Genomic DNA, 19,487 nt, shown 5'->3' with positions numbered 1-19,487 from the left:
CGAGCAGGAGGTAAAAGTTCAGCAGCTTGTCCAATGCTGACTGGCAATCCCACGGACTGGACAGCCGGCTGCAGGAGCTGCGGAAGAACCTGGCTGGGCAACTGAGCTACAGGCTGCATCACTGTGGGAGGCTGGCTAGGAACAATGGTTGGTCCTACCGGGACAGCGGTTGCCGCAGCAGACGTTGCCAGCGTGAGCAATGGCTGATTCATGCCAGCTGCCATCGAGATAGGCAGCGACTGGAAAGCCGGCTGAGCCACTGACACATGAGGAGCTGCTACAGGCAACTGAGAGACTGAGAACTGGGGAACCATAGAAGTTGGCAAGGGCTGTCCCATGGGTAGAAAATGAGAGCCAATGGGGACTGATGGGGCAGCTGAAGGCTGAGGGAGAGAAGGTGCTGCAACAGGTAACTGAGGCTCGCCTTGGATGATCGACACTGGTTGGGAAACAGGAAGCTGGGGAGGTAAAGAAAATAGAGATAGATTTTTTTTTTAAAGCAGGGTTGCAGAAAGCAGCTTTTTTACACATTAGTCAAAGAAAGAATTATTCAAGTTACAGCACTCTGTTAAAGTGGGCGGGGAGCACAGTTGGCATAGTGGCTGGGAAGTTGGCTCAAGTTCCAAAAGGTCCTCATTTTGCAACACTTCCCTTGAAGAACTCCACAGGCTCTTGAAACACACACCCACAGAGGGCGAAAAAGCAACATTTGAATACTCTGGAGCACTGAATTGTGCATTAACAGAAGTAAATTCCCCTCAAATCTGTCCCCAGAGCAAAGCCTGCCTTCTTACAGGAAAGAAGTGCAAATCTTTCAACAACTCTGTCAGCTTTGGGTATGGGGACTAAAGCAATGGAGAGTGAAAAGCCACTGTGCCAGCATTCAGAGAATGGCAGGGGGATACGTCAATTAAAGCCAGCAAATGATGCAACTGGAAAGACAGTTTAGATGAACAAGCAACAAAACAACAATTTTTAAAAACAAAATCAAGGCTCACATGTTTTAAGATAGAGATATGAGCCAAAACGAAGCAATATTCAATAACAGAAGCTTCTTGATCAGTGAGTAAAGGAGAAGAGCTGAATAAGAAAGATGACAGAATAGAGAAGGCAGTCCTTATGGTTCACTACCTAAATAAGTGAATATGTTTTACACACATCACGGTGTAGAAGATATACATTGTATGGGAAGCAGAGAAATGATGAGTTCCTGAAAATCCATTCATAATGTACCATTCATCAATATGCCTCATGGTATTTCTGGCTGTTTAAAGATCTTTGTGCATGGAAGTGCTATCCCTCCCTTAAATTACTCACGACTGCCACATTTGAAAGAAAGGGTTTCCAACACGTTTTTCCCATAAAATTGTCTGTTGTAGCACACCAAGAATACTATTATCTAGATGAATGTTTTGAAACCAGTAGAAAAGATGACGAAAGTGAAAGTAACAGCATGTTGAATTTGCCAGCTGTGAAGAAGAAAATAAAAAAATCTTCTGCTAGAAAGAATTTTGTTTACCTGTGTCCCAGCTGCTGCCTGAGGCATTGGCATAATCTGTGAAGTTTGAGTTTGAGAGACAGTTTGTGTGGGAGTGGCACCAGCAGAAACTGATGGCTGCTGCAGCTGGTATTGTCCAGGCTGTTGGGAAGAGGCTGGCTGCTGTGCATTCTGTAGCAGGGAAGAGAGGCAGAAGCTATTTTTTCCCCCCCACAGAAGTTTTTAAAGTATACCCTATCTAAATTCTACTTTTTTACTCCCTTGTAAGTGACATCAGTGGTTCTTCTGAAAACGTTAAGTAAATTAAGCTTTAGCAATTACATATTAGCATTACTAATATAGCTCCGTTATCAGCACCAAATCTTGCAACAAAATTACTTCGCCTGTGAAAACAACAATGAAGATTCTATAAAGAAAGAAAAGGCAGTTAAGAGAAGAGGATGTTGCAGAAAACTATTTCTGGTTAGAAGAAATCATGAGAATGAAGTTTGCCCATCCAGACAGTCTAATCCACAAATCCTGACACCTCTCCCCTTGAATGGGGCCACCCCTGCAAGCTCAGGTGGAAGTTGAGGCAGACACATGAAAACAAGCATTAACATGATTCTAAAAATAAATCTCAGAAAGTCAATAAAGTTAATCTCATAGCATGTTAGACTGGGCAACAACCAGAGGATTCCTTTACTTTTGTCCAAAACTACGGATTCAAGTGGGGACAGAGGTAGTCAATCAAAATCCCACACTAAAAGCATTTTTGTCCTGAGTTTAGGGACTGTGATCTTACCTGCTGAGTGTGTTGGGCAGGCTGGGATGGCACTGATGCACTGCTTGAGGCTGACTGCCCTTGCACCTGCGTCTGGAGGAGAAAAAAAGACAGACAATCAGCTTAAAAAGCACTAGTTTCTGCAGTAGGCAGTTAAAATCATTTCTGCCTGGAAAGATCTGGTTGGAATAATGTTTCTAGCTGTCCTTTTGGCCAAATTCCACTATGACAACCAGAACAAAGCAGACCAATCTGGAAAAGTACCAAATTTCATTTTAAGTCTTCCAAAACAACCATTTGCAACCCACATGCCCCTCGACATGAGACAGATCAGCCTACCAGCTGCTTCTTCCACTGATGATGCTTTAAGAGCAGGATGCCTTGGTATCGTAACTGGAAATAGAGGCATTAAGTTTTACATGTGTTCTAAACACAATCAGGTGAGGGGACAGAAGGAGGCTAGAAGGAAATAAAACTATCTTCTAAAAAATCAAAAATAAAATCAAAGATACATGGAGTTCTAGACCAATAACAAAGTATTCATTACATGTACATGTCATGAGGTCCCTTTGAGATACATGTCAAAATACAAGCTAGAAATCATTTCCAGTTTCGCTACCATTCAAAGGCTACCAAGAAGTGGATACTGAAAAATATGGGGGTTCATGTTCAAGCTAAGACAATTTCTGAATAAGCAACGAAAAAAATGGATGAGTGGCATACAAATGAATGTGGAAGATGTAGAGGAAAATGAAATGGCTTTTCATTATTATTTTTCTGGCTGACGTTTTTTGATCAGATCCCAGGATTTTCATTATTATTTTTGTGACAATTACATTTCTTTATGAGCTCCTGGGAGAAAACGAGACAGAGACCTCCAGATGAGTTCCCCAGGCATGCACCGCTTTGGTGAACTGCCTTTGTAGGAAACAGATCTGGTGCATATGTATCATATCAGAAATGTCTACTAAAATTCTTTAATGCTGTGTTCATTCAGCTTGCAGAAGGTTATTAGGAACAAGTTTATTAAAATTACATACTTTTTTTTATTATAGAAACTTTGGGGAAAGCAGACTGTCAATGAAAAGAACCATTTTTTTCTTTGCTGTTTTACAAGCTTGAGGCCCTTATTGGCTAGGATCTAAACATGCGCTACATATCACTGCTATAACATCTCTTCACACAGACTCAGTTTGTGCTTCAAATACTGATCTTTCAATGCATTAAAGTTCCAGAACTTATATTCTGTAAAATAGCCATGATCTCTTATTGTGTTTTCCAGATATTTTACATCCACCAGAACTCCCTTCCTGAAGTTTAACAAAGGTGGTTTATGGAGAAACAAACCCCATATAGTTTTCAAACATTTTGCCTGGCGGCTTCACTCCACAAGTTCTCCTATAGCACAGAAATTACTATTAGCTACTGATTAAAGCTGTTTGAGCTTTAATAAAACACTTACTAACCCATATAGACAGTTTTAAATACTTAGTTCTTGATCTTATCACAGAAAGCAAAAAGATTCCTTCACACAAATCCCAAAGTTGCTAATACTTCAGTAACTAAAATGCCAGGGAGCCTCTAATTCCAAGAACAAAAGGAGTAAGAGACAAGTCTACTTAAAGTAAACCTTCTCTTTTCACAAAAAATTATCTTCCAAGTTTCAGGCTACAAGCACAGCCACAATGTATATACACATACACCTCAGTCACAGCGTACAAATGCATTGCTGACTATTGCAAGTGCAAATACCACATATGCTGATAAAACATACCTCCAATCTAAGCTTCAGGCCTCAGAATTTTGCATTTTAGAAGGACAAGATATTCTAGGCTTATAAGGAAGCAATACCTATTAGCAGCACTTGTTTGTGCCACTAATTTACCACTCAGCTTGTTTAGTTTCCTTAATGATCCTGCGAGTACATTTCCAAATCTGTGTACACATACACAATACACCTGCTTCCACTCCTCTCTTCCCCACACCCAGAAAAAAAGCTCTTGCATTTTGGACAGTCATCAAATTAACCTTGTTGTTGTCTAAAGAAACATTATTCATAGAGAAATTCAGCTTCAAACAATGCATTCTCATTAAACCGCTAAGGAGCAGCAACAAAAATAGAAAGCAAGTTTTACTATCACCGCCAATTCAAACTGCAGAGAAGATACATTAAATCCATTGTTCAAAAGCCAATTTGGTACTCCAGCTAGCTCTTGCCGAAAGAACAACTAGTCCTGAGAGGAACGCTGACCGTTTGTTACCCTTAACAAAAACGCCCTACCAATATTTCAGTCAAAGCTGAACACAGACCAAGCAGTGGCTGATGCCTCGTTACTTCATCGCAACTGCTAAGTGAGAGATCCTAGTGTATCACTACTGACTCAGTGGAAAGACACCCCCAGGAATGCTACTCCTTAGACCCACGTGGAGCAAGTCTAAGGGCAAGGCTCCCCTTTAAATACAAGGTACGACTTGTAAAAAGCAGAGAAATTCTGGAAGTGTTTGCTCCTGTAACCTGAGGATAGAGTGCAGGTGGTCCTGATGAAAGCGAGGTGGACAAGGCCTGCTGAGTCGAGGCTCCCTGGGGGAAGCAGATGAAGAGCTGCGACTCCTGCAATACCTTCTGAGGCAGCTGAACAATGGGCAATGAGAAGTCTGAACCAAAAGCAGAAGATGACCCCCCTGTAGGGGGAGGAGACTGGAAGTCGCCAGTGTCAGAGGAAGTCAGCTGTGAGGAATCACTGGAGTATTCCGGGCTTCCTTCCGGCCAGCTCCGCCTGGCAGAGCCCCCTCTGGGACCTGCTAACTCGGGGCCAAGATAGTGACACTGCTCCTCTGTCACAGGCTGAAGCCGACCGTGCGACCCTACGCCTTGAGCGGATTCCTCTTGACTGGTCTCCATAGAGCCCCGGCGACTTCGGTAGGCCCGCTGGGGTAAAGCTGCCCCTTCTGCTGAAGCAGAAGTCGGTGTGTGCACATGGAACTCAAAGACACAGCTCGCTCTGCCATCACCGCTGTGAGAGAGCACAGCCGGGGCAGAGTGCGGAACAAACACCTGGTGGAATGTCATCTGAGCAGCGTCTGCACTCAGGGGAGCTGAAACGCTGGATAATGGAGAAAGGGGACCCATCCCAGAATCCAGCCTTAGGTTTTGAACATGGCGTGCCAGGTAAGTTTGCCCCGACTGGAAGTCGAACACAGAGCTTTGTGGAGGACCACCTTGCCCATGGTTTGACTCAGAGACCTGCTTCAAATGTTGGTCAGTCGCGTGAGAGTTATAAGCTACTTGATCATACTGCTCCGATACCTGTGATGGATAGTGCATGCCCACCAAATACACAGCTTCTGGATGCATTCTGTAGTGAGCATCCTCTGGAGGTGTTGGTCCAGATCTATAGTCATTGTGGACCGGAGCTGGCTCAAACACGGGATTAACTTGCACATGGAGAGGCTCTCCAGCAACTCTCTGAGCCGATGTGCCCAGCATAACGAACGCCTCTGGTGTCCAGTTGGTGGGACTACCACCAGGTGGAACTAAACTCTGGCCAGTCTTCAGCAATGGCTGGAAGTGGCATGTTTGGGCTTCCAAAAATGAAGTGCTCTTGCGCCGCTGAGCAACTGCCACCTTCGGCGGGCAGACAGGTGGTGGCGAGAAAGACACCGGCCGTTCGTGAACGGTTGGGAAAAAGATCTGCGAGTCTGGGAACGTTGGTGTTCCCCCACGCGGATGCTGCGGCTGTATCGACATGAACAAGACAGGTAATTCATACATTAAAAGTGAAAGCACATCAACATGCACAGTTCACTAGGCAGTTCTGTGAAGTAACTTTATAGAATGACTACTCAACTCATGGTCAAAAACATATAATACTTAGGAAATCTAGGTGAGTCATAATAGCCATTAAATACATCCATGGCAGGCATAGCTACAAATGGAAACATTTGCTTGGGTTAGAGCTGCTTTTCCAGTCCAATTCCAGTAATTCACGAAAAGAAACCAGTTTTGCTCCTGACAATGGAATGAGATTTATTGTCATGGGCTATCATTGTGATCAGTGCCTGAGATCCCATCAAACCCCTAAGGTTACTGCCATATGGGGATTATGAAGATTCAGAACCTGACAGCAGCAACAAAGCAGAGCCTCTAGTTTGTGCCTGAAAGTTAAAAAGACATTCAGTCTTAGTATTAACCAACATAAAAACAGTGCTAGTGTCTGGTATGCTACGCAGAGCTAAAGAGAAACTTTTTATGAGACAAAACAGAATCATTTCAGCCCACAGCTGAGGAGGTATGATAAAACTCCAGAGCCTCTGGATTCTGCCAAAGTTGATCACCTCTTTCGATCCCTTTTATCATTTCTGATCATACCTTTCACAGAGAAAATTAGCACTCACTGAAACAAATCTAACTCTTGCCTGGATAGTCAGTAACAGCAGAGTGCTCAGGCAATTCCAGTCCCTTTGAGGTACCACTAGAGATGAGGCTCATCTTAAGATTTGTAGAGAATATTTCAAAGAGAGTTCTACGTAAGGATACCAATTTAGTAATTCTGCATTTTTTCATCTCTGCCTACAGTATGCCAAGACACAATGTATTACCTATCCTAAAGAAAAAAGAAATTTGCAAGAGTCAGTAGCAAATATACTGTCTCTAAGACAGATGGCATTTATGACTGTTTTTCAAGTTGCTGTTTCCGCATTGTTCCCTTTCTCCCCAGCTCTCTGGAAAAGCAGCAGCAAATTTCCATATTTACCAGTACTAACTAGAAGGTCCTATAGGATGAAGAACTCTTCCTACATTCTGAAAACTGGTTCAATTTACTTCATTTACAAAAAAAAAAAAATTTCTCAAAGTTTATCTTGTGTAAATTGAAGCTCAAAACTGAAAAGAGACTACCTCCTGTCTTGGAAGCTATTTTTCACATGACTAAGAAAACATGAAACTGTGGCTTCTTTCTATCAAAAAGCAGCTGAATTGGCTGATTAAAACTTTCAGAAAAATCTTCAGAAATATCCATACTTTGAATTTCTAGTACCACTAGCACAGCTAGCCAATACTTTTGGAATAACTAGCCCCATCAACCAAGTTTTAAAAGCTGGTTGTTTCATGCAGAGCTTCATTAGCATTCAATGCTCGTTTAGAAGTTAGAAAATAAAAAGCTACTCTTCTGACTTAAGGGCTGAGAACTAGTCTTCCCTCTACCTTCTATGGTACAGTTGGGTAATTTATGCATTTATGCTATCCTGAAATACAAAAAACAAACGGTCAGCTACTGATAATGTTTAAGTGTACTGCTTCCTAGACCAAAAATAAAAGTATGTTTCAGCAGCACAGTATAAGGAGTCAACTCTTTCTTCATTTGCTCATTTAAAAAATGCCCAAAGCCCAGGATGTATTTAATGATAACTTATCTTACTGTGCCAGGAGGCAAATGGCAACACATACAGGACTGACATAGAGGGAGGGCAGGCTGGAGCGTCGATGCTTGCGTGGAGAGGCAGAGTGCATGGGCAGGACACTTTCCAGGGCTTTAGAAAGCCTTTCTGCAAAGGTTTCTTCAGGGACAGTCCGAAGGTAGAAAGGAGAAAGAGGTGCAGACAGCGCTGGTGGTGGGGTGCAAGGAGCACTGAGAGGGATGCAGGACACAGAGGGAAGAGCAGGAAGGTGGGGGACACAAACTGACATGCTACGACCACGTTGAGGCTGAAGGAGGAAAACAAAAGTTAAGAATTGAACACTTTAAAAAAAAAATGAATAACAAAACCAGCAAAAACTATAATGAGGTAGAAAAGAAATGCAGACACACAATGAGAGGCCCAATACTGACTAATACATGTGCAAGAAGATATGAGAACGCTGAATGAATGCCAACACACACTGGGAACAGGCTCTGTGCACCTCTGAGGACCCATGTTTACCTCAGGTTACTGAGCAGTGTGGGAAGTTCCCTAACACCCTCACAAGAAACATGTGGAAGGCAGAAAGACAGGAGAGAATATTTTCTCCAGGGCCCCTGATGCAGCCCATAGTGTGTGGACTCGCAGCATCTGGTAGTATGACAAATAAATAAAATAAAAATAATAATAAAAAAAACCAAACAGATACTGACAAGCTTTCAAACAGGTATTTTTAGTTCAGCGAGTGGATGAGTGTTTACACTTATCACCTCACTCAGCGTCTCTGCCTGAATTAAGTGGACTAACTGCATGCAGCTGGCTCTTTATTCAGTAAAACACTACCATAAGAATTTAAACATTACACATTCTACAACATGAGTTGTGGGGGGGAAAAAAAAATACTTGGTTTAATGCGTGGAAAATTCAGTAAAATTAGTCTCAGACGAGCATTTTCCAGACACTAGGCCAATAAAAGCATCGGGATTTTGTAAACTTGCCACAATCCAGAAGGCCATAGGTCAAAAGCCAACCAAACTAGAAGAATCAGAATTGGGTTGTGGTGGGAGTTTTTTGCTATTTTGTTTTTATTGTTGTTGTTATTGCTTTTTTGGTGTGCTGCGTTTCATTATGCATTTTTTTTTAGTGAATGGAAAGATGATGTTTTAAAGAGGCAGTCTTCCAACTGCAAGTTTTCCTTCTCTAATGGCATGTGTCTCTTACAGATGTAATCCACAATTTTGTAATGCAACTGAAATCAAATATGGACCTCAAAGAAGAAAAATTAAAAATCAAGACATCCAGTGGAGATCTGATTTTAATGATTTCTGATGTGAGAAATCTTGCTAAACTGCTCAAGAAATTGAGAGAGAAGCATAAGAGATTCAAACAATTAAATAAATACTTTCCCCTTAATATTCACCTGTTCCAAGGCAGGACTAGTTACATATATAATTTCTGGCTCTAATTTAGCTAAACTGTTCAGAAATATCTCTAGTAATAGACTCTAATACTTAATCATCCTTGTCGGTGACAAAAACCCCTTCCAGCCAGCAATGTGCCCTCATGGCCAAGAAGGCCAATGGCATCCTGGGGTGTATTAGAAGGGGGGTGGCCAGTAGGTCGAGAGAGGTTCTTCTACCCCTCTACTCTGCCCTGGTGAGGCCACATCTGGAATATTGTGTCCAGCTCTGGGTCCCTCAGCTCAAGAGAGACAGGGAACTGCTTGAGATAGTCCAGCACAGAGCCACAGAGATGATGGAGGGAGTGGAACAGCTCCCTGATGAGGAAAGGCTGAAGGAGCTGGGTCTCTTTAGCTTGGAGAAGAGGAGGCTGAGGCGGGGACCTCATAAATGTTTATAAATATGTCAAGGGGGAGTGTCAGGAGGACAGAGCCAGGCTCTTCAGCGACATCCAATGACAGGACAAGGGGCAATGGGCACAAGCTGGAGCACAGAAGGTTCCACAAAAACATTAGGAAAAACTTTTTCCCTGTGAGGGTGCCAGAGCCCTGGCACAGGCTGCCCAGGGAGGTTGTGGAGTCTCCTTCTCTGGAGACATTCAAAACCTCTCTGGACGCGTTCCTGTGTGACCTACTGTAGGTGATCCTGCTCTGGCGGAGGGGCTGGACTGGATGATCTTTTGAGGTCCCTTCCAACCCCTGACATTCTGTGATTCTGTGTGATTCCCAAACAATAATTTCATACTGCAATTTAGTCTTATTATTTCTTATTCTGACAACAATGTTGTGATCTGATTAGCCTCCTATTTTACAGCAGCCTTTACAGCTTTCTCTCTCCTCAAGCTCATCCTTCATAGGCTCAGCTTAACTATTCCAGGCTTTCCACATAAATCATATTTTCTGTGTTTCTGGTGTTTTTTTCTTTTTGTCACTGTCCTTTGAGTTTTCTTTCAATTCACTCTCAAATTTGATCAAGCAGGGTGTTTAGGACCGACTTGCAAAGGGCCTAGAGCAGAAGAATTATTACCTATAACATGATGTTTGCCTTTCACAACAGCATGATGTTTTTGACCATGTCCAGGTTGTGGTCTAATGTAATCTTAAACTTTTATTTTCTTAGCAGAAATGCTGCCTAGTCAGCTATTGCTCATCCTATACTTGCGTAGCTGATTATTCTTGTTTAAGCATGAACCTTGTTCTTGTCCTGATTGAATTTCATTCTCTTTCTTTTTAAAGCTATTTGTCCAGTTGCCAGTATCATTTTGACTTGTCATCTTGCCTTTCCAACAAACTCTAAGTGGTTCCTGTAGTATTCTTGTCGGTTCTATCAATCTCCTGGCACCACTGCCATCATCATTGAGCAGGAGAATCATTTCAGCAGTGAACTAAGTAGCTTGACCGCACCTCTGTCATATGCTTGTTCTCCCATCCCCTGTCAAAAGATTATGGCCTTTCAGCCTGGAAGTTAGTCAGCCCAAGACAGTGAAACATGGCTCCAAAACATGGCTCATCCAGAACAAGGGCTTATTTATAGAGGGATAAAAAACTCATTTGATCAAGGACTAGCAAGTACCACACGTTTCAGGTTAAGTGCCTTTGAAAAAGATGGAGATGCTTTGCTTGTGAGTGAAAACAGTGTGTTGTTCAGAAAGCTAGTAACACCAACTGTTCTGCAATAAAGCCTACAACCACAGGTATCAAAAAAAGTGAGGAGCCTCAGTCTTAAGTGTCACATCTTCTCCCTTACGGTATTACTACATTACACTATAATGTCTCAGCCTCAGTCTTAGGTTTTTATTTTTGCAAAAAACAAGCGACAATGGAACCACTGAAGACAATATAACAGTAGCAGAAGTTCTACTCGAGAGTTGGAATAGATTTCTGCATCCTCTCATACTTAGATCTAAAAACATACAAGGGATAAAAACATACCAAAACAAAAGGGCAACACAAGTGAACATAGTAGGAAAATTTTTTGTGCCCAGTGCAGACTTCCAGCAAAAGGGAATACGCATGGCAACTGATGAGCAAATCAACACAAGCTAGAAATAAAACTGGGGACAAGGGTGTGGAGTCTTTTCAGTCTGGAGTTCTCACATGCAGCATTCTATAACAGTTAAAAATCTTACCTGCAGAATCTGTAATCAAAACCTCACAGAACACACACAGTAATTTCATACTTATGCAGTAGCTCAAATTATTCTAGTCCCTTTCTTCTCATTAAACCAAGAGCTTGGCCCCTGGTAATTTCATATTCACATATACACACCACCTTCCCAAATGAGTTTAAATGCTTACTTTCATGAGATAGTCTTGTTCTGAGGATGTTACTCCCATCCATTAAAAAAAAAAACCTAACTCATCATTCTGCTCAAGTGCACTCAAGATTAAATAAAAGTTTTCAAGACAAATATGTCCTTGTGCTTTTCCCTCCCCACCTAGAGTCATCTTGCAAAAAGAGCCCCTTAACTACTGCCATACAGAATTTGTATCCCATGCAGAACAAAACATACATGGAAGACTGTCTGGCAGACTCTCCTCTCAGCTTCCTAGAGAAATACAAAATCAAACAATTCCATGCATTTGCAATACTTTAAGTTGTGGCTTACCGCTGCAGGTGGCTGATATCCTCCATGCTGTTGAGACTGCACTTGGCCAACTGAAGCTGCATATCCCTGGGCTGCAGCTGTTGAGATTGATTGGTCATGCTGAGAACCATACGACACAGTCTGTTGACTGCTCACACATGATTCGGTATAAACGGATGACCCCTGGCCACTGTCAACTGTCCCATCAGCTGCAAGAATTAAAGACAAAAACCTGCATTTCAAAAACTGCAGTCTGGAGTCACACGTTCAAAGGTACTACGGTAATCAAACATTAGATCAATGTTTGTACCAAGTCACATAGATCTCTTCAGTATTTTAACCCTTGCAGTACTTAAGCTGGTAGAAAAATATATTTTTTTTCCTTCCTCATTACAGTAATTCTGTATCAACATGCCTTGCTCTAACCTCTGAAAAAAAAACCCAGTAATTTCTGGAGTTCTTTGGCAAGATACTTAATAGTAAACTATGTGCCCTAAAAAATGCAAGACTAGAAATAGAAACTTAAATTCCTCATCATAACAAATGATCTTTTAGGGTTTTTTAATTATTATTTTATCTTATGCAGATGTATAAAATGGGTCTGTTGCACTGGCAGGCAGATGCACCTGATGCAGGCATAGTAAAGAACTTAAAAATCCTATTACCTAAAAAAGTAGATAGTAATTTGCTTTCTAACTTCACCATTCTAACATGGAAGTTTTCATGTACCATCATTATCCAAATACTGACTCAAATGTTGAGATGGCAGAAGAGGACAAGTTAGGAGCATTAACTCATCTTTTCAAGTATAGTATGTAAACCAGAAAATTAAATCATTTTTGAGAAGGCAAATCATGAGCTGAACAGTATCATAGAATCATAGAATGGCCTAGGCTGGAAGGGACCTTAGAGATCATTTAATCCAATCTCCCTGTCATGGGCAGGGATGCCTCTCAACTAGATCAGGCAACACATGGGGACCGAGCGGGGATCGAACCCGCAACCTTGGTGTTATCAGCACCACGCTCTAACCGACTGAGCTAACCAGCCCCCCTCACATTTACGTGAATCTCTTTTCCAACTTAAACATAAGTTAACAAGGATTCAGGTGTTTCCAAGAGCTCTAACTGCACTGGTACAGGAGTATACAGCCTTCCATAAGGCCAGAATATACTGTCCCTATAGGAGGGCATGAAAAACTAGTACATGTGCTCAAGCTTCAGGTGTCCCAGTTCGTTTAGTGTATTGATTTGAAATAAAGGAAAATAATGATTTTGTGTTAAGACACTGGACCTATGAACTGTGCTAAGACTTGGCTCAGCCAAGGCACAGGAATGTATCTCATTTTGCTGTGCTCTCTAGTGGGCATCGCAGACAGTAATGGCAGATAGCAACATGTGAAGATATTTACACTACACCCACAAAAAGTTCAAGATTCTAAGCAGGGGGAACGGTGTAAGTGTAAGAGTTCCTAAATAAACCAACTGACACACTTACAAAGAACAGATATATTGGGCTGCTGGAACTGCAGTTGTTGATGTTGATCAGCTTCTGGTTCTTCAGGCTCCACTTGTGTAGAAACCGAGGCTGAAGTAGTAGGGACAGGAGCAACACCAGTGACAGATTGGGGATGCTTTGACCCTGCTTGGGAAGCACTCGATGGTTGCTGTTGCTCCAGCTGCTGCTTCTGACTACCTTCTTCCTGAAGCTTCTTCTCCTGTTCTTCTCGCACCAACTGACGCTGCTCTCGCTTTCGCTTAATCAAAGATACCCTGTCCTTGATAGCTTTCGCCATTGTCTTGTGATCCCCTTCACAGACATAGCCAGATTCCACCTGAAGGAGGATATATTCACAGAATTCAGACTGTCACAGACAGCCACTGTCGTAGTGCTACAATATAAGCTACCGCTCTCTGGCACTAACTTCTCATTCATGAACTCAAGCTGTTTTATTTCTAGACAGCAAATGCAGAGGCTGACAGGCTACACATCGCTGTTAGACAATGGCAGTACTTCCAACACTTTGCAAGATCACCACTACTTACCATTTCCTGTGCTACATCTTCTGGGACATCCCTCTCCAAGTCAAAGGAAAACTCTATTGCCTCATTATCTTTATATTTGCCTTTGAGTTTTTTGATGTCTTCAATTCGCAGCCACAGTTTAATGGCAATTTTTTCTCCGTCATCCTCTTCTGCTAGTTCTACCCGTACTCCAGTCTCTTCTTGGAAGAAAGCATGATTCAAAAGGTCTTTAATAGCATATCTAGTATATTGGGAAAGAATATACAAAGCACACACAGTTATTAGGTTTTCATAAAATATTAAGGAACACCCTTGCCTGAGGACTCCCCAGATCTATTCTCTACATTTCATGTTTCTCCCATGAACTATTTGACAGCCCAATATTCAAATTTCTATTTCAAAGCATGACAGAGAAAACAAAACACAGCAACGCTACAGTAGTACAAAAAGAAAAAAAATACACACATTGGTCAGTAGAGGTACCAACAGTTTTAAGACATATTAACTAAAATAAGAAACCTTGAAGAAACAATTTGGTTTTACCAAACATCAAAAGCAAACATACAACCCTTAGCCTCCAAATCAGTACAGTAATCCAACAACGTACTTCAGTCTATTTCAAGATCTTATCAAAAGCCTCATCTAGTAAATTCAGCACTAGATAAGTACCACATGATTCCTTTCATATTTTATACTATTTTGAACCACTTAAACTTGCATTCTCTTTGCCATAATTAGAAACTTGGTCCTGAAGGTATAAAAAAAGGAACTAGGTTCATATACGCACAGCATTAACAGTAGCAGAAATTGCTCAGAAATAAGAAAATCAACAGAAATTAAAACCACACAGCAACACAGATGCAGAACTTCAGAATTTAACAGAAGGAGATAAATAAACATCCATGAACTGACAAAACTAGTTCTGAACAGGAGAGTTGGATGCTAGAGAAAGGCTGAAAGCTGAAGCATTCTTAAATTGAACATTCAGTAAGCAACTATTATGTAAAAGCAGAAAACAATACAAATTCCACAAATAAGAGACCAGATCTGTTACATATTTCCTGTAATTATGTAAGTTAGTCACTTCTTGCAGAAAACGTGGGTGAAAATGAGCAGCAAGAACTTAAAATATCCCTCAAACTAATCAGCCATAAAATGTGAAAAAAAATCAAAGGGGCAGGAAAAACCCAAACAATTATATAAAAACAAACAAACCAACAGTCCAAATAACTGAGAATCCAGAAGAATTGTCCTCCACTCTTGCTGACCAGGTTAAATCCTTAATAAAAGCAGTCAAGTTTCTGAATAAACAGACATGGATGGTTACTAGAGCATTTGCACTTTTATGGATACTATTAATTCTCTAAAATAATCATGGAATAAGAATCTACCAAAGAACAGAAGTTGCAGAAGTAATATGGGCTTCCCAACTTTCATCAGAACACAGAAGACTCCATAAACTAACTAGATCTGGTATCGCCAGACAAAAACCTCAGACAGCAAGCAGTAGATCTCCCTGAAATGACAGTGCTTACCTTTCACCTTTGTTTTGCCGAATGCATCCCTCAATGATCTCCTTCACCTCAGGGATTGCTACTTTATCGAAGCTGGCTGGCTTGACACCCTGAAACATATAAGGAACAAGAGAGAAGCTGGAAGACCCACTTGATTTAAGTTTTGTTTGTGTTTACAGACCAGCTATTTTGACTCAGTAAATAACTGGCCTGAATTTCCCATTAGTGCAAATTATAGAGAAATCTGATCCCAATCTTACTGTTTGTGTATTTGTTAGAGACTTCTGCAAGCTGCTTCTGCCCCTATTTCTCAACTACACTTCCATAACAGAAGGCTTTGGCATTTAAGCTCTCAGTTATGATAAAACAACTGCTTAGTTTCCATGAAAGTTGTGCTGGTTAGAGGTGAGTACACAGACAGAACTGAGAATGGAAGGAAACGTTTCCTACATAACGCTAATGCACAAACCCACATGATTAATTTAACAGTCTCAAAGGATTCTGCTGCTTCCCAGAATGTTTCCAACATGCCATTATATAAAGTAATTAGGGCATATATTGATTTTATGGGAAAAATACCCCAAAAACTTATTTAATGATCTGACTGGATCATTAATAACTTGTCCAATATTTTTTTACAAAAGCCTGTCAACACCACATGGCAATGCCTTCTCCAATATATGCTAAAGCCTTTGGATGAGAGTGAAACAAAACCTAAGTATGATCAGCTACTCAAAACAGTAAAGCAAATAGGCTAGAAGATATGACCATCTGGGAATTTTGCAAAACAACACTGCAGGCAGAGAGCCAAGCTACATCACTTAATCATGGCCAGAAGATCTACTTCAGGGACAAATGTCCACAACAGCAAAATCTGGCACTCAATTTTACTTGATTCAGTCTTTAGCTTCAAGTTCAGTATTTAAGACAGCAGAATGAGAGAGGATGAATTCTAAATCTGTTATACGAAGACCTCATGTTTTCAAACCAAACAATCCTGAAATCACACACTTGATACATCCAACACTGGTAAATCACAACTAAATGAAAAAGTGAAAACTATATTCTAAAGCACAGAAATAAATTAAGCAGTAATACAAGCATCATTACCAGAAAGTACTTCTCCTGATATCATATACAATACTGCTGCTTATCAAAGGGGGACATCAAAACATGACTCTTCTCCCTTTTTTAAACAAGTCTTGAGAGGGAAAGGTCTGAGCTAGAGCCTTTACAACTACAGACTTTAATTTAACTGAACATGTAGACTTAATACAATAATAATTATTTCCGTCTCCATTTAAAATATTTTTTTTCTGTTAGCCAGACATGGCAGCATCAGACTTCACACGTTCACTACTTGAAATATTCTCTACCATGCTCTTCCAGGAGAGGGCACAAGTCAACGTCAATTTTAACAGATGCAAACAGGACTGAGAGAAGTACAACAGTCCAGTCTTTCAGTGGACAGCTGTGCTATTTGTCACACTTTTTAAAGTTCTATCTGGAATTTTTAAAAGGAAAAAAAATCAAACCAAACTACAGGAAGACAGTTTTTCACTCGATAAAGCTTCCTGTTACAAAAGTATTTCCCATTATCTATTTCTTTGCTCCTAAATTTGCTCTTACGAAATTCTAACAACCGAAATTCACAGAACTGAAGAGCATATTGTGACTAGAATAAGCCCCAAAACATGGTCTGTCAGTGAACACTAGCCTAATTCTTTTAAAAGCTTCGCTGAACATTAAGACTTTTGGAGACCTATGCCTCAGCTGATAAGACACCTGACCAAAGCTTGGACGGGTAAGTTTAATCCTGTAACCAGGTCATATCATAAATCTCCAGCTTCCTAGCAGGACATCGGAGAGCCCTACACTCTAAAGGGATTTATAAAATTAGTTTGAGTGTTTACTACCAGCATCAAGGATCTGTTTGCATGTGTCTCTGCCCCTATAGCAAACTAGTTAGAGACATCTTTAATTATGACCAAGCTTAAAATGGTCCCAGGAGTTCAGGTTCATATATATAGAGATAGAAGTTTTTATACATAATTAAATGCTCTCCTGTATACACATACACACATATAACCTATGCAATAATTATTCAACTGTTTATTGTATATATTTGTATCCACATTTGCTGAAGATTAACACATCTAAGTCTTCTAAATAGCCCAATCCCCAGACAGAACAGCAGCCTGCATGTATGTTCATTTACACTGTGGCAGCAGAAAGAAGATGTCAGATCTGTGACAATCTCATTTCAGAAAAACTAAAAGCCAAGTAAGACAACTGGTACAGCAATATATTAACATAAAGAAGCCAGAAAATGAGTTTTCTTGTTATCTGTTTTACCATATGCTCTGTTTTTGCACAAAGCCTGGAAAGGTAAAGCTAAGAAACCATTTTAGAATCACCGATTCAGTCTGCTAACCCCATGTTTCTCTATCCTGAAATAAATTAAATACCTGTCAAAATCTTTAGGCCCTTCCATAAGGGCCATTTTACAATACCACATCTTGTGAATTCCAAACCAAGAGCTCATGTAAAAACAGAAGGTTCTGCCAGCCTCCTCCAGCACAGAAGTCAGGTCCTAACTGCTCCTCGCAAAATCTGGGAGAACCTCACACCAGGGCCTAAAACCAAGACAAGATTCCATGTTCAAGCAGCTACTTATTTTTCAGTTTGCTCCACAATCCACGAGAAGAGTTTCCTAAGCCTATCAAGCCAAGCACGCCTTACATTGAAGTTTGGGCCACTTAAGTACCACCAGCTTTTAAAAACCTTTCCCTCCCCCTTCCTCCAAGCACTAGAGAAAGTGTCAGTCTATTTTACATAACAAAACAGACAATACTATGAATGATAAAAAAAATAAATCAATTAATCAGAGAACCCTCTTCTACTCAGAGCTGCCTTAATCTCCACTACAGAGAAACCAAAGCGTGGCCAGGCCTTGCAGTTCATATAACCTTGATTCATCCTTAAGAGCACAAGCTGTGCAGCCAAGCATGGTCATTAGTTTCTGGCGCTCAAGTACACACTAACCCATTCGGTATTTCCGGTTTTCACCACACTTACTGCAAGACAGTCACATTCTTAGATGTCTCTCCTGATCCCCAGATTCCTCAGAAGAATTACAGTACAACTCAATTCTTTTTATCTACTGGTCCTATTCCCCAGTGGCAATCCACTAAGAACTAAATATCCAAATCCCACTAGCATTTTTTCTGCATTGCTAAGAAACAGAAGGATGAGCTCTTGCAGAGGGAAGAAAAAAAAAAAAGCATAGCTAGGTAAAACAGGCACACATGAAAGTCATCGATGTTTTCTCAAGCTACCATCATGAATTGGCAGCACTGCTGAAAGCAACAGTTCTCCATCTCCCATTCCCATACCCACGGCATGCCTGCCTTTTTGCAAGCACGTGCATTTATACAGCTGCATAATGCTCCAGATCATGGTGTTTATCAGACCTGAAATAAATCCAACCAAAAAACCCTGCAACAGTCTCCAGTGAGATGAAGCTCCCCAGCCTGGTTCTTTTTGCGGCATTAGCTCTCAGGCTTACAGAAGGAAAGTAATAATGCAATGGCCTGTTGTGCAACAAGGGCAGAACCGCTTCTTTTGAAAGAAGTGCCAACTTATAACCCACTGAATGCTTACCTCGAGAGCGCCTCTAAAATATGGGCATACATGTAGGAAGCACAAAGAGCAACTGAAGTAAAACTAAATACTCAGAGTCTTTATGTTAAGCACCAGAAGAGATTTTATTTCATTTGTCTTAGATGTGGTAAAGTTTGTCATTTTTATCAGATTTTAACCAGGGAAAACAAGTATGTTCCAAAAGTCAACACCCACATTTATATGATTATTTGATCCATTAAAGGCAAGTTAGGCACCTTTGAAAACACTGCATTAAGACACTTCAAGTATCAAAGCACATGCTGCCTCGAACTCCTCTTTATAATTTTTGCCTAGAAACACATACAATGTTGCCTTAGATGGCCAGATTACTGGGTCAGTGGTTTAGGATCTTCTAATGCAAGAGATACTGAAAAAATCATTTACTTCATAACATAAGGTACAATCAGCGCTGCATAACTTTTACATCAAACCAAAATAAAGACAGAACAAGTTTTACATACCCTGAGCAATTCTAAAATTTTTTTTTAAAAAAAGTTACGATTTGTAATTACAACACAGATGGAAAATGGCAGCAGCAGTAAGTGTTCCAGCCTTGCTGT

The 19,487-nt window shown here is 40.8% G+C and overlaps 1 protein-coding gene and 1 non-coding gene across 2 annotated transcripts in view; both read right to left on the bottom strand.

The window, feature by feature from the left end:
- The window catches only part of LOC104272503 (serine/threonine-protein kinase WNK1-like), a gene marked incomplete at its 5' end in the record, with an annotated part of 71,374 nt that overhangs the window by 32,448 nt on the left and 19,439 nt on the right, over positions 1–19,487 (bottom strand). The window contains 9 exons of the mRNA XM_009867514.1: positions 1–458; positions 1,520–1,669; positions 2,283–2,354; positions 4,777–5,997; positions 7,708–7,965; positions 11,727–11,914; positions 13,203–13,539; positions 13,751–13,970; positions 15,265–15,353. The exon at positions 1–458 is cut by the window's left edge and continues 5 nt beyond it. Of these exons, the coding sequence (XP_009865816.1) occupies positions 1–458; positions 1,520–1,669; positions 2,283–2,354; positions 4,777–5,997; positions 7,708–7,965; positions 11,727–11,914; positions 13,203–13,539; positions 13,751–13,970; positions 15,265–15,353 (2,993 nt within the window). The remainder of the gene's footprint in view (positions 459–1,519; positions 1,670–2,282; positions 2,355–4,776; positions 5,998–7,707; positions 7,966–11,726; positions 11,915–13,202; positions 13,540–13,750; positions 13,971–15,264; positions 15,354–19,487) is intronic.
- On the bottom strand, positions 12,682–12,756 carry TRNAI-GAU. The gene has a single exon. It is a non-coding gene; the product is annotated as a tRNA-Ile (tRNA).

The sequence above is a fragment of the Apaloderma vittatum genome, unplaced genomic scaffold (genome assembly GCF_000703405.1).
Source record: "Apaloderma vittatum isolate BGI_N311 unplaced genomic scaffold, ASM70340v1 scaffold12944, whole genome shotgun sequence".
Lineage (NCBI taxonomy): Eukaryota > Metazoa > Chordata > Aves > Trogoniformes > Trogonidae > Apaloderma > Apaloderma vittatum.
This window is presented reverse-complemented; position numbering and strand designations above follow the sequence as displayed.